We start from the raw sequence: 15,314 nt of genomic DNA, 5'->3' as shown, positions 1-15,314 counted from the left end.
AATATTGCATACGTTATTTGACAAACCTTGTAGTGATATCAATTTGATCAAATTGATCATTTTTAAAATTTGTTAGCCTAAATCTTAATTATTTTGCAATTGCTTTTAGACATAAATGTTTTTTAGCATTAAAGTATGCAATAATTTGTTAAAAAATCACATTACTAAGAACTCTTTAGTCAATATCTAATTACTGTATTTTCGATAGAGGTTCCTCCACTGAGCATGGAGAAGATCACTCCCTGGAGTGTTAAAACCCATGGGGCAAGTCAAGAATGCACTTCTGTTGCTTGTCCAGATGGTAGCATTTCAATAGCTGTTATTTTATTTTATCCTTGACAGTTAACTGACTCCATAAAGGAATATGTGGCTGAAGTGGAGAATAAGAATTAGCCAAATGGAACTCTTAAGTTAAATAAGAAAAAGAAATTTAAAAAAATGAGTGACCTGGAGAATAAATGATTTTTAAATCAGTTTGCATCAGTTGTTGAAGAAAGCACTCATGTTGGCTAACCTTTTTTTTAAAAAAAAAAAAGGTTTGAGGATCCTTATGGACACCTTTGATTATTAAAAAGCTGTCATCAGCACTTAACAACAAGAGAACGTTAGGGTATCTTGTGACAGATGTCTGCCTGCGGGTGAAATCTTGACTGAGAAAAAGATGATTACATTACAGGTCACATAGATCACTGCCAGAGTGTTAAGCCCAAAATGGATTCTTTGCAAGACACTACTCTAAGGCCAAAAAAAAGCATTTTTTACAGTGCATTTGCTAGTCAATTTTCAATCCTGCGCTATTCATTCTAAATATTTAATAACGAGCTTATGAATACACACCTTAACGTTATTAATGTGGCTGTCAGATGGCATGAAAATGCAATTTGCACTGCAAAAGGGGCATGAAAGTGCGCCCTGTATTTTTACTACTGTGCTACAGACTGTGCAGAGAAGGTCAGGAAGAGGTTACAATCATTAGACACAAAACAGTGCTGTTACTATAATTTGATTTTCGCATTTTTAGAGGCTTTTGCATCCTGCATTGTAGCACCTGATCCATTCTTGTTATGGTTGGAATTGACTGCAATTTCTTTAAGTTTAATATCTGGTTAGCAGATAAAACTAAGAAAGAATGGTAATATCCCTCTAAAAGAAAAAGCTTATATTTACTTTTTACAGTTTTAATAACGTTTCAAATGGCTCAACAGTAGATACATCTATCCATAAATATGTATTTTGACATGTAAAAAGATGTTCTTAGTGCTGTATGTCATTTCATACCTGATAGAAAGGTTATTTTTTCCTTGTATGTACTGTATTCTGTACATTGCATTTCTTGAAATAATAAAAAAAAATCTTCAAACAAAAGAAACAACTCCACTTCAGAAAAAAACAACCCCCAAACAGATATAAAGATATCTAAAGTAGAAAACAAGACCAAAGATTAATCAAAGACTGGCTGTTAACCGTATAGAAAAATAATTTCAAAATGCATCATTTTAAACCTTGAAACACTGTACAGTAATGAGTGCAATACTGCTTCAATGAAGCTGTTTTACATCTTAAATACAGTATATTTCTTTACTTCCCTGTCAAAAAAAGAGAAAAAAGTGAATTTTTCCAATAGTGAATGATTATGAGACTCTTTGACTTTCCCATTGAGCAGAGTTGCTATGGTCTATATTACAACAAAGATATACTGTATCTGTCTGAAACTTGTGACTAGTGACATTTATCACACAAGGTTTTAGTTTAAGTCTGTAGTGCATATTGGACATCAGAAGAATGCATTATACAGTATGTCCATTTGATGGACAGTTTTAGTTTCAATATGTAATGAATCGTTGATTAACTAATAGTCTAAAAGGGGGAGAGGATAATAGAAACTGCAACAGCTGCAAATTTGTACCTGAAAATATGTATTGAATCCTGATCCATCATTCACTTCCAAGTCAGTATTATTGCTACAAAATGCTCTTTTGGAGAAACCTTTGCTTTTTTGTGTGTGTGGTTCTTTTTAAAAACATGTTAGGCATTTATGAAATTTGATGCCATGGATTCATTTGTTTATATATTCAAAAATTTCATTAAATATCTTCATTTTTGTCTCTTACTTTTATATAAACGAAACCTTTTTCTGCAATGTGATGCTTATTTAGTGCTGGAATATAAAATCCTGTCTGGTCTGATAATGATTTATTTGTTTCTGGGCTTAAACTGTTTTCATTAGTATTTTTTCTTAATGTATCCTTATATTTTAGTGGGTGGTTCAGTACATATGACAATGGGGCACTGTTGCTTATTTTATTGCTTTCTAATAGCTAGATGACTATCATGTCAAATTATGTATTTTCTGTTGGGGATAAAAAGAAGGATTCTTTCTTCAGGTTTGAATGGAATTTAAGCCCTGCTGCATAAAGAGAATGCCTTTATTTGGTATTCTAACATTTACAGCCCACTATCAATAAACTATTGAAATCAAAGCATTTATTACTCAATGTTATACAATAATCTGTTTCTACCATCATCTGTCTCCTGTGCAAATCTCAAATATAACAAGAGAGTGACTAGTGTCCTTAGTACAAATTCCTATTTGCATGTATTTGCAAACCTTTTGTTAGGATTTATACTGTAGGTGGCATATTAGAAATACATTTTCTTAAAAATAAATTAAAATCAAAACGAAAAGACGAATACAGCTCAAACCACAGAGCTACTGTATCAGTAGTAGAGATATCTGGTGAGTCAATATAAAAGTCTTCCATTTGGACTCAATAGCCTGGGAACATCAGACGATAAGGTTTGGGCTTACATGCAGTTTCCTTCACTTACATGGATTTTAGCAGTGAAGTGAAGCCTTCATTTGCTGTGACAAATGTGTGTTCCTTAATCTGTTTTGGGTGCACTATGAAGGATGATAATAAGCAGAGATGAGAAGTCAGGAAGACTTTCCAAACTGCTTTCAATGCTTTATTATGAAGCCTAATGCCATTTCCTTTATTAAGTACTGTATACATCAAAAATCAACTACTAATATAGAAATCTTCATGCTAAATACCTGTCCTAAAATGTGCCATTGAAGGTTATTTGACATTTTGGGAATTAGGGGAACTAATGTTACTTGAGTAATGTTTCTGGAATTTGTCAGGGGTTGATTGTTGTTTATCAGTAATGTTTCTTGAGTGTGAAGAGCAACCAACAGCCTTTTGTAAATAGATAGAATCTATGATGTTTCAGAGATGAGGCAGTCATTGACTCATTTCTGTGGTTTGTAATATTTTGTGTTTTGCAATTGAAATAACAGTATCATTGTAACTCTTAACTTGTCTTTAATCAATGTGAGCCTTGAGTAAATAAATGATGAGAGAGTATTAGACTATTAAATCTTGCCAAATCTCTTCAAATAATTTGGTTTCCTGTGTGTTTTCTAATGTAACTGGAACAAAAGGATGCTTTGATCTAAAAAATGATCGTATTTTTTGTTTAATAAATAGTTTCCAGTGAATCTAAAACCAGAGGAGATGAAACAAGATTGCGAAGTACCAAACAGCAGTAAGCTCTTCTCCTTCTGAAGGTTCTTAATAATGGAGACTTCATATGAAGAATTTAAGAGATTTCAATTACTTCAAAAACATTTATTTATATATATATAAACATATAGGCAGGAGGGTAGGTGGATCAATGGTTTAGAATAAGTCTTAGTGCCAGGAGGTTTCTACATTGGACTAAAGCTTTACCTATTCAGTGTCTAATACCATGAGCCAGTTCCTTAACCTCTATGTGCCCTGCTTTTCATTTGAGCTGTAAAACTGAAGTCTTCGTTCAACAGTAGATGCTGATGGATAGGTCACTGCCTAGTCTCTGTAAATCACTTTGGATAAAAGTAATTACATTGATAATTAAAAATGGTGATGTCATTGACATAGAATGGAATTTATAGTTATAATTTTATAGTTAAAATGTATCATTTATAAATAGATTAATTATATAGATTATAATAATATTCACAAACAAAAAGAGGTTTTTCAACTTCATGAGGTCAAAAAGTATTTGCTTATTAATATCCAGAGTAGATAAAATTCAGTTAATTAAATCTGCACTGATATGAAATTTGGTCTCAGTGCTGAGCTGCTGGTAATTCAAAGCAGGGAGCTGAGCTACCAAGGCTTTGCAAAGGCTGAATTTACTGACATCCTGGCAGAAAATGCAGGCTGCGTGCCTCACTCTGTTCACATTGGTTTCCTTGCTTTATATTTTTTGTTTGAGTGGTTTCTGGAGGAGTGGCTAGGAATAAAGCAGAGTGTGTTTGTGTAGGTCACCACGGCCCTCTTAACTTGGCATCAATGGCATCCTGCACGGGCCAGCCAGTCCCCCTCAAAAAACAACAACAACCCAGCGTCGTACATCTACCCTCACCAGACAAATACTGCATGTGGCCCTGGGTCACACTTTAATTCATTGAGGCCTTCTCCTGGTGCCATTTGCCAACTGAAGGAAAACAACAATAAATAGGAAAAAGCCACTTGCAATTGCCAGCTTTCAAGAGAAACAAGTATTTGCTTGGTTCTGTATTTAATTGAGCATGTTGGCAGGGCAATCTGGAGTGCTTTCTTCATCATTCATCATTCAATTGAACTTCAGGCACATAACAAATGGGTCGTCTATGGAGTTTCAAAGCAAAAGTGCACTGCATCCTTTTGTGTACAGTAAAATGTTTATGTATTTACTAAATCCGGAACAGTTGACAGTCCTACAATAGATTTTCATCACTGTGGAAATGCACTTTTGTTCACATACTAATAGAGAATAGAGTTGGGAATTGTATCAGTAAGGTGATTTGTGAACATACTGTATGCACATATACTCTGATACATCTTGGAGTGAGAGATAGATTATATCTTTAGCTACTAGAAGGACCAGGGTGCCACTTGGGGTTCAGTTTTGGAGTTAGGCATAGATTAAAGTGTATTTTCACAAGTGCAGGTCTGTCCCTGCAAGGTTTTGATCATGGTTAGACAGCAGAGAATTCTGTGACATCAAAAGGGCAGGTCTCCTGCTAAAAGAGAGACCATCCCAGTTTAAAGTATGTAGTGTCACTTTTATAACAGGTGCAGTGCCAGAGGAACCCAAGATACACGATTCCATACATAACATAGGTTACATACTATAGAGTACAGTATGTATCTTTTCAAATATGACATTAGATGTCTGTGAATTGGGCGTTTGTTTAGTCTTTTCTGTCAAAAATGGAGCTGAATACTCTTTGAATGTTAAAGAGATGTACATCAGTTAAATGTTTTAAGAAAGGAATTCACTTCTCAATAGGAAATAGATTTCCATAGTGATTTTGTATATTAAACATGCAGGCAATACAGAAATGTTACAAAACAATTTCACATCACTTCTACATTTCTAAATATTTCAAATATTTGTAATGTAAACAACATAAAGAACTAAAATTTTCGACATCATTTTTTAAAATTTGATCATTTCAACAAGCTTTGCAGCTGTCTTGAATTAAAGATGTCTTTCAGCCTAGTAAGAAGTCCTCATCATTCTGACGTAAGCAGAGGGTGTCGGCTTAGACTTTGATGATCCTCAGATGCTCAAGAGACTTAAGTGAAACCTAGCCATTGTAAGACTAAATTGGAAGCTTATAAACTTATGTGGGCTAAGTCAGAAAGGCAAAGAAAAAAATCTATTCTACCTCAGTCAGTATAGAATTACAGGTGGTCCATTCTGAAAGTTCAATTATTTAACAAATGCCATGCGTCTTTAAAAATAATTTGTTATCTGTCTAGGACATCCTATACAACCTTATTAATGACAGAATCAGTGTCAAGAGGGGCCAAGGAGAAGGACACTCTTTATGAGGAATGGTCGGTGTCATTGGTATCTTCAGGGGTGAGCAATGGATTGAGAATCAAAATTTGTGCAAACTTGACATCTTCAACATTTCAAAATAGAAGCAAAGTAAAAGGCAACTAGTAAATGCGGAGCCTAATTGTCCTCTGCAAACAAAAACACAGAACAACCCTTAGAAAAAAAATTTAAGCTTTTAATATCCAAACTTTCCAAACAATTCTTATTTTAACAGGTTTCACAGACATACAGTACATCATGCACATTATTCACAAAATCTTTAAGTCTTTATACAATGTGTAGTTTGAAAAATATGTTGAAATGTATGTATAAAAATAGTAGTGTTTTTATAACTGAATGCACTGGATAATAGTTGTAGACACATTAAATTAAATTAAATGAAAGTTTTTTATGCTGTACAAAAGGCTTAAATACTTTAAAAGCATGAGGTTTTAGACAAAGGTTTCTTTGGCTGAGAACTGTAACAATAGTTTAGTGAACTTGCTGTTTAAAAGTCTGTGGATGATCATCATGTGAAATAATTGGTTTGTAATCTTTTAAAGCTGCCTTTCTGGGAACATAAAGTGTCTTCTGTGTGGCTGATAACTTTACATTTATGTAAGAAAAATGGCAGAATGAGAAGTACCTCCTTCCGAAGCACTGCGATTAGTTGTAGACTTAATCAATATTCATACCCGTAATAGACTAAATGTGTGCAAGAAAGGTTGCATACAAACACACACTGTAGAAAAAACTATACCAATCATGCCTGTGGAAAATGCAGGTGTCATGCTAGATATGTAGCCTATTTGTGCATGTGGCTTTCAGGGAGCCCATATGTATGGATTATGTAATCGTATACAAGATAACAAAATAAAAGAGCATTATTGCTTTTTTAATTCAAAGTACAATTAACAGTGATTGGAAGTAAGGCGGTTCACAGTTACACAATTTGCTACTTTTGAATTTTTAATTGGGAGTCTGAAATCTACATTGGCACCATATTTGGCCAGGGTTATTTGACACACTTCTATAATGTTTTTGTTTTCATATCTTTGTCGATAGTTCTTCCAGTGAAATTGTTTATGCAAATGGCCCAAATGCCTTTTTTTTTGTATTGAAAACCTACCGTTTTCTTATCCTTTTGGATATTTCTGCTTTTTATTTTTGCAAAACACCTTTTAGCAAAGGCAAATAAAAATGTTGGGTAAATATGTAATTGCATTTACAATGCTTTTTTTTTTTAATTTGAGTCCTGTACCACCCGGTGATTAATTTATCAAAATGGATCAATGTCTATTTAGGCAACCCTTGACATTTTAACCTGCCATTTTGGGTAGTTCATACCTGCTCCCATCTGAATTACAGTTTTATATTTCCAATTTAAATGCAAATTTGCGCTGGTCATTGCAAAGAAAAAAATCTTTCAATACCACAATGAATTATATATTTTAATTAACAACTCTATGAAATGCGTCCAAACCTCTGCTACACAAAAAGCTTTTCTCTTGACTTGTAATGAAATTTCAAGAGTGCTAAAGGGTTCAGCCTAGCTTCTATTGAGTGAGACTTGCTGGGCTGTCATACATGAGACTCATTGTTACTTGATATGATAAGCTCAGAACTACTTTCAGAAGAATGGAAGACAGGAAGTGATAAAAACCAAAACCTGGAATGCAATTTAATTCCTACTTGTCAGCTTATTCCATTTTAACAATGCTGAAAAATACCAACCATCAATCACCTATCACCTGCTGCATTTGTAAAATGATATTAGCTAAATGTCTTTTTTAACTGTTACTGAGTCACTAAGATACACACTGGAACATAATGCATGCTATAATTTTAATTTTCTTAGTTTTTTTTTATTCAGTATTATTACATGCTTGTTAGACCTTGCTAAATCAACTGTTACATTAATAATTTTGCTGTCCTGCTTAGTAGGTTGCAACAGATTGAGGACTTTTCCTGTTAAAAAAAAAATAAATAGTTTTGGGACATGCTTATATACTGATGAGTAACTACAGCAGCTTGTATACCTGCTCAGATAAGGTTAATGTTTACCAAAATACTTGTGAATTCCTTTTCATTTTCTTCTGTGTTGTTTTACATAGGACTGCTAAACAACACATTAATACTGTAGCTCTGCAATTACAGAGAAAAAGAACAGGTCTTCTTTTATCATTTTCTGATGTTTTTATGTTCTTTTGTTATTGTTGTCCATTCTTTTCCTCGATTAGTTATGCTTTCCTTATCATAATTCCCCATCTTGAATTCCCTTTCTTTATTGATCATTCAGTGTTTGCACCCTTTGTTTTAACAGAAACTCTTGATATAGATTCCTGCTCTTACCAGTTACTAGCAGTGCAGTCAATTCAGCTCAATAGAAAAGGTGCTTTAGGCTCTTTTACACTTAACTGGTACTGGGAATTGAGACTGCACTTCTAATAACAATTTTCATTTTTTCACTGTGTCAAAAATAGGGAACATGCTAGTTTATACACTGTAATGCATATTATATTTTACATGAAATGTAAATGCCCGTCTATCAATGCCATAATGCACTTGCACAGTCTCTCTAACAGGGTTTTCTTCAAGTGTTTTTGCACAAACTAATAATCTGTTATTTTCTGAATCTGTTGTGGAGCAAATAAACCCTTGACTGGTATTCCATAAATGCATTGGTTCTAAGTTCATCAAGTAAAGTCTTTTTGGGTGTGCTTCTGTCAGAGAAGCAGCACACCATAAACAGAATTCCAAAACCAATTCTTACATCCAGAAACTATATAAAAAAAAATAATGGACAGAATCACCCCTAACCTTATCATCGAGCAGGATACATTTCTATGGAGAAAAGGAAATGCTGATATTTCAGCTCATCTGCTGTCAGTTTTATTCATTGCCATGATTTGGAGACAGACAGAAGTCTCGGGAAACAATACGGGTCAGAACAAATTTGAAACACATGCCATTTGTATCAGAACTGACGGCAATGTGTTTGACTTTCATGGAATAGAGTAGGGTTTTTTTTTTTACTGGCCATTCATGATATTGTATTAACACTAAGAAATTAGAGCCTTACGTAGCTCCACTAACACACCTCAAAGTGACAATATTGATAATCTGTGCCATCTCTTCTTCTGTCTGGAATAGCTAACATTGTTGAGTTTCATTTAATTAATTCTCTCAAGATGCTAAAATGAAATAGGTAAGCATCTTTTTGTTTGCACTTGAATTTCAAAAACTGTCGCTGTTAGACATTGAAGCTTTGGCCTCCTGGTGCTGTGTTGGCATCCATATTGAACTTCCCAGATGTTATTCATCTACCTTGGTCACAGTGTAGAGAGAGGATACGGTTCTGTTACTAAGTTTCAAAATAATGTTGAACAGAGGCCTTTAAAAAGTATCATTAACCATTTTGCAGTTTCTACAGAACCTGGACAGTAATAAATCTTAAAAGCTAAAGAAAGGATAAACCCCTTGGTTTTATGTTTAAAATTAATGTCTTTATTTACTCTTTAGGCACTGTTAAAAATGTATAGTACCTGTACATATCAAGAATAAATTGGAATCATGATACAATGTAATGTGAAGCAAACACACACTGTAGATAAATGTTGTTATAAGCTTAAATATCAAAGCAGAGTTACAATACTAAGTTCTGAATGAAAATCTTTTGGAAGTTCATTTTTATAAGATTTAACAGAATACTCAGGTTTTTTTAAAAGTGTTCAATGTGCAGACATACAACCTATGTATACATTTGTTTACATTATAAGTGCGCCAGCTTTAGTTCCTACCTTTTAATCATTCTCAGTGCAGTGCATGTCAAAGGACTTAAACTTAAAAGCAGCTTTTAAGTCTGAGCATTTCATTCTTCTCTGTAGTTAAATGTTTAACACAGATAATTAGGAAATTGATAATCCCCACTATCAAAAAAGACACAGACAACTAAACCAAGCTTTAGCCTGAAAAAAAATAAGCCTGAAGTCAAAAGCCTTTACATTTACAGTCAGAAGAGTGTAAAAGTGAGAAGGATTATGTGGCAGCTTGTGGTCACTTTAAATTAAGAGAAGTGAAGAGATTTAACATAATTGTTTTCTCATGGGCAAACACCTGTGAGTAATTAACACCCTAGGCAGAAAGTAATTAATACCTGAGAACTAGAATTCACCATTGTTAATCATTATAAATGTATAGTACAAATGGAACATTTTTAATGTTAAAGTTGAAAACAAATTATACTATTTTAGCAGTAGTGGAATGGCAGTTAACACAATACCAGAGTCATGTGTTTAATATTGGTTCTTGGTGCTTTTCAGTATGGTGTTTGCACTTTGTCTCTGTGCTCCCATGGGTGTTTACTGGGTGCTCCTTTCTTTTTGTTCTAAAGACATACAGGCAAAATTTGATTGATCTGAATTATCCACCTAAGGTTTATTCCCTTGGGAAAGGAATTTTATTACAAAGGAAAAAAAGGAACGTTTTATTACATACAGATGAGAGCAGTGGCTTTTATTAATACTAATTCTTTACATGTTCAGTATATACATTTATGATTGGTTTCCAAATCACTTTACACATAGGAGGGAACATGCCACCCACGTTTGGAAGGCAGGTCCACATTTAAGTGATGCATGGCTGACATTACACCAGCATCATCACTACACCTTAATTCGTGAGGAGAAATGAGAAATTGTTTTACCTATGGACTTAAAGTGGAACTGTAGGTTGTCCCTTGTACGAGCCAGAGATTAATTTAGCTAGGATACCATGGTTAACACCCCTACTCTTTGCAAAGTGTTATGGTATTTTTTTTACCAAGTAGCCAGGATCTTGGTTTATTGTGTCATCAGAAGTATGGTTTTTGTGTTTAGATCAAATTATGTGGGGCTACTCAACCATAATAATCCTTTGTTTAGTTTTATAAGAAAAGAAAATGTATATTGTAAAATTCTAATGCCTTTTCGTTTTGCTTAGGCTGTGCTGTGAAAGGTGCATTGAAATAATATTCTGCAAATACTGTCTTAATCATTCATCACCCATTTAAGTTGGTTGTAGTGCTGATAAAGAAGGTAAAATAGGAAGAATGAAAGCAGAGAAAAATAGAAGCAACAAAACAGAGGTAAGATATACAAAGATTGAAATACAAATGACTATTGTGCAATTAAATAGAAAGAAACATATTACAAGTGTTTGTTGAGTGCTTTATTTTATACCTATATGATCCCTGATTTAAAAAAACAATTTTTTAAAGGATGATGCCAAAAAATGTTTCTTACATGTTTCTTGAATCTAAAAAGGCTGTAACAACAATAGCGTGATCATTAACAGAAACAAACCTGTGTGAAAATATTCAGCTCTAATGTAATACAAGTGGTAAGAAAAACCGACAATGAGCTTCCTTTTTTACGTTATACTGTACCTCAAATAATACAAAATGTAGTGAGAGATAATATAGTCCTTTGATACAATATCTCAGGAGAGAGGAAGAAGTTAGGGCATCACTCTGTTGACTGATTTGCTAATGATATTGGTGAAAATGTTCATTCTTTCATCCCTTGGAGAAGCAGTATCCCTTTGGTTACTGACTCCTCTCTTTCAGAGATCCAGGGTTAACAAATCGTTTTCATTCTTCAAAACATGCCTTCCAGCAAAATAATTTAGAAATACTGTATAAGTAGAGAAACATTAAAACCTAGAGATTTAGCCATTTGATTTATCTGCTGAACCAAAGTCTGTTTCATGACTTATGCCATGTCTCATGCAGTACAGGCAACATGAAAATATTTATATTCTTAAGACAAAAGAAAATGCCTAAAAAATAATAGTGAATTTTCAGTGTCAGGACAGAATCCTCCAATGCTCCTGAGTGCAAGAGAAGTTGAACACGAAGCATCCATTTGACAAACAGAACCCAGCATTGTGTGGGACATGTTTTTTTTATCACTGGGTGGTGTATCTCACTGAAGAGCCAAGGGGGTTGAACAGGCAATGCTGTCTCTTTAAGGCCTTGCAGCTTGTAAAGGGGCATTCCCCTGGGAAGATGATTTCACTGATGAGCTGCACAAGACAAGAAGTGCTTCACTTCTGTTTTCCCTAGCGCTGCTTCGGAGCTGTCTGTTTGAACCACCCTAACAAGCACTTTTGTTTCCTCAACAGATGGCAAATATTGTCACATCAGCCTGCTGTGTGATGCTCGCTGCAGTGGTGGTTGTGTATGCACAGAGGCGCAGCCAACAGGGTGAGTCTTTGCTCTTCACATCACAATAAATCTAAACAGAATTTGTTTTTAACTTGTGCTGACTTTTTATGGCGTTGCCCGTCTTCATAGGGCTGAGCAGAGTCCTTTAAAAAATGACGCACCGGCTCCTAATTCTAGAGACCAATCAATAGAGAGACTCAAATGCTGGTCACCTGATCACCTGATGGGATGCAATGTTGCATTACTGTTGTATTAGAAAGACAATAAAAGGAAGTGATCAGCCCAGAATGAGTGAAGAGAGAAGTTTCTGTTCAGTTTTGTTCTTTTAGGTGGGTTTACCCCTACAGGACAAAGTTCAGGAACTGGCATTTGAATGATGTGGAAGGAAAATAACCAAATCAGAAATAAATTCACTCTAGTTAATAGATGTGTAGACTTGTTGAATATATCCTATGATGGATTTGACCAGTAATATTTGACCATCTGCAATTTCCCTCACGGGATCAATAAAGTATCTATCTATCTAATATGATTTGTTACTTGTGGGGCTGAGACACTTTTGGCTTAGGACGACAAAACTTTGGTTATTTTCCTTGTTTTTGACTTTTTTGTATTATTTTCTGTTGTAAGCAATTGAAATATATATATTTTCACTATTCACATCTCCATCTGTTAATGATCATTTATGGGTTCATACTGTTTGTTAAAGAATCAAGTTTGCATTGGGACTACCATGCCAATTATTCATTCTCCTAACGTAATGCAGAAAAAGGAGCAGATTGGCTTATCAGTTCCTTCTGACTCAACAAACCAAAATAACAAATTCATTATTCATAACCAGGGTTTATTCTTTTAGAACAGAAATTATTTTTTAAAGGTGACATCAGTGAATGATTTGTTCTAAGCCTTATTACTTTCAATGTCAATTCTAATGAGGTCTCCATATTGGATTCAGTGTTTCAGAATAATCACAGCTCTCTTAAACTGTTTAATTAGTTCTCGAATAAATACAGTGCTGCTTATAATACCTCCTGCTACTTATAAGTTGTAGTAGTGATGAGAAAGAAATATAACAATAATAACAGGAGCATAGTATGTTAAATTCAATAACTTGGATGTGTGTGAGTTTCTTCTCATCTTAGAACTGAACTGATAATGCAGTAGACAGGCATTATACAGTACATGACACAAGAGACAGGAGGTAAAATTAGAATCATGTTATTTTTACTTATTGTGGTATTTTGGTTATTGTGAATGCATATTTCTGGTGTCAGAAATTAACTACTAGGAAGATATAATAACATTACTCAAATTGATTTACTCAATTTTTTTTAAATTAAGGAATCAAGCAGAATTACAGTAAATGTGAAGAATATATAGATAAAAGAATCATGGTAACTTTTCAGAATGATACATGAGCTTATAAAGTTAGAATCAGCCTTGTATGTTAGATATATTATAGCCTTCAGTAGTTTGAAGCTGCCGCATATTGATGGCATTGGTTAACTCAGGTTAAAATAGGCAGGCTACAGCAAATCTTCAGCATTGTTCTCTTGAGATTGTGCCATTGTAATCCCAGCACTGTGTGGTCTTTCATTGTCCTGCTGGAAAACACCAAACGTTCATGAGTATATCACTAAGTAGTAAAATTGCTTTCAATCTGCACCAAAGGCAGATTTGTTTGTTCTTTTGTTAAAGGAGATTCCTCTCCATATCACCATATTTCCAGCATCCGACTGGTTGACAACTTAACAAACAGCATAATGCTCACCAGCACATCTCCACACAAGTAGTATCCTTTGTCAGGTTTGTCAAGGGCAATGCTATTTATCAGTGAATAAAACACAAAGCGATTTTGAGTGTTCTGTGGCCCACAGAAAACAGCAGTTTCCTTTAACAGCTGTCAACATATTATCTGTGAATGGCCTCTGAACATGCATATAATTTTCATACAGACAGCAAGCTACAGCTGATGTGCAGATTATTTCTTCCTGTAATCTCTTCTGCTGTAGCTACTGCAGTTATTATGCAGATGGGTCACATTCATGTGACAATCTTGGGCCTGTGTGGCCCTCAATCTTCCAGGATGTGGCCTGTCTCCCACAGAATCCATTTCCCAGACTATGAAATAGCCTGTTCATTGCTGAAAAGAAACTTCTCATCCCCGCAGACAGGTTGCATTCAGTCATGTTGGTAGCAGACATGTGATCTTGACTGCTTGAGTGGAGCATGTTCATATATTTCACTGTTCTTGCATGAATTAAAATAATATATTTTTGATTGGTTCTTTTCACAGATATTTAATCAACTCATTCTGGGAGTTTCATCAGAAATAAAATTCCAAAACACCATATTTTATTTTTATTAAATAATGGCTTGAACTCGGGATCCCATGGAAAATATTACTTAAGCAATCCGCAAACTTAACTTTTTAAAATTAAAATAGCATTACAATATGTATGTTCTAAATGAGCTATTGAAATAAATCTGACTGTTGCGTTTTAATTTTGCTTAAACATACTATATTTCATAAAAATATTGAAACTGTACCTTTGTTAGAGACTTAGTTGCATATGCAGTCTTGGCAAACATTAGGTCTTTTTTAAGTCCCCTTAACTAATCTTTTTTTCTCTTTTTATAATGGTTCTTTGTTTATGGAAGAAAATAAATATCTGCTGATGTGTAATGCCTCCAGGAAAACTGGATAGAGATGGCTCTCGGTCTGTACAGTAAATCTTCAGTTTGTCTATACAGTAAATCTTTAATTTGACACCTGACTTAAAAGCAGAAATTCATTAGGTTATAACAAGCCTCCACTATGGGAAACAATGAATATTTGAAGTACTATATATTTGTATTATAAGCCTTGGTTTTAATATGATTGGTTAACATAGCACTTCAGAAGTTATGAAGTTAACAAAAGACAGATTTTACAAGAGAGGAGGTTTCCTGATTTTGCAGCAGCCTATACAAATCATGAGCTGCATTAAGACAGCTGAGGAATGACAAAAAATGTTTTGCATTTCGGGTAATATGAACTTGTTCAGAAATTTATATAAAATAATCTAAAGAAGATAAAATTCCCAAATGAATCAAAACGGAAATCCAACAATTATGTGTATTGTGCTAAAAATGTTTAACAAAAACTTCTTATGTTTAAATGTATGTGTGTCAATATATTTTAATGTGTTCAGTTTTTTTCCAAATATTATGCCATCTGATTGAGTTGCTGTAACTTTATTACGGACAT

General features: G+C 34.1%; 1 protein-coding gene across 1 annotated transcript in view; it reads left to right on the top strand.

Moving 5' to 3' along the window:
- cntfr (ciliary neurotrophic factor receptor) overlaps positions 1–15,314 on the top strand; it is a 198,987-nt gene that overhangs the window by 49,210 nt on the left and 134,463 nt on the right. The window contains exon 2 of the mRNA XM_088628780.1: positions 12,022–12,103. Coding sequence (XP_088484906.1) covers positions 12,022–12,103 — 82 coding nt within the window. The remainder of the gene's footprint in view (positions 1–12,021; positions 12,104–15,314) is intronic.

The sequence above is a fragment of the Lepisosteus platostomus genome, chromosome 4, assembly GCF_059453375.1.
Source record: "Lepisosteus platostomus isolate fLepPlt1 chromosome 4, fLepPlt1.hap1, whole genome shotgun sequence".
Classification (NCBI taxonomy): domain Eukaryota; kingdom Metazoa; phylum Chordata; class Actinopteri; order Semionotiformes; family Lepisosteidae; genus Lepisosteus; species Lepisosteus platostomus.
This window is presented reverse-complemented; position numbering and strand designations above follow the sequence as displayed.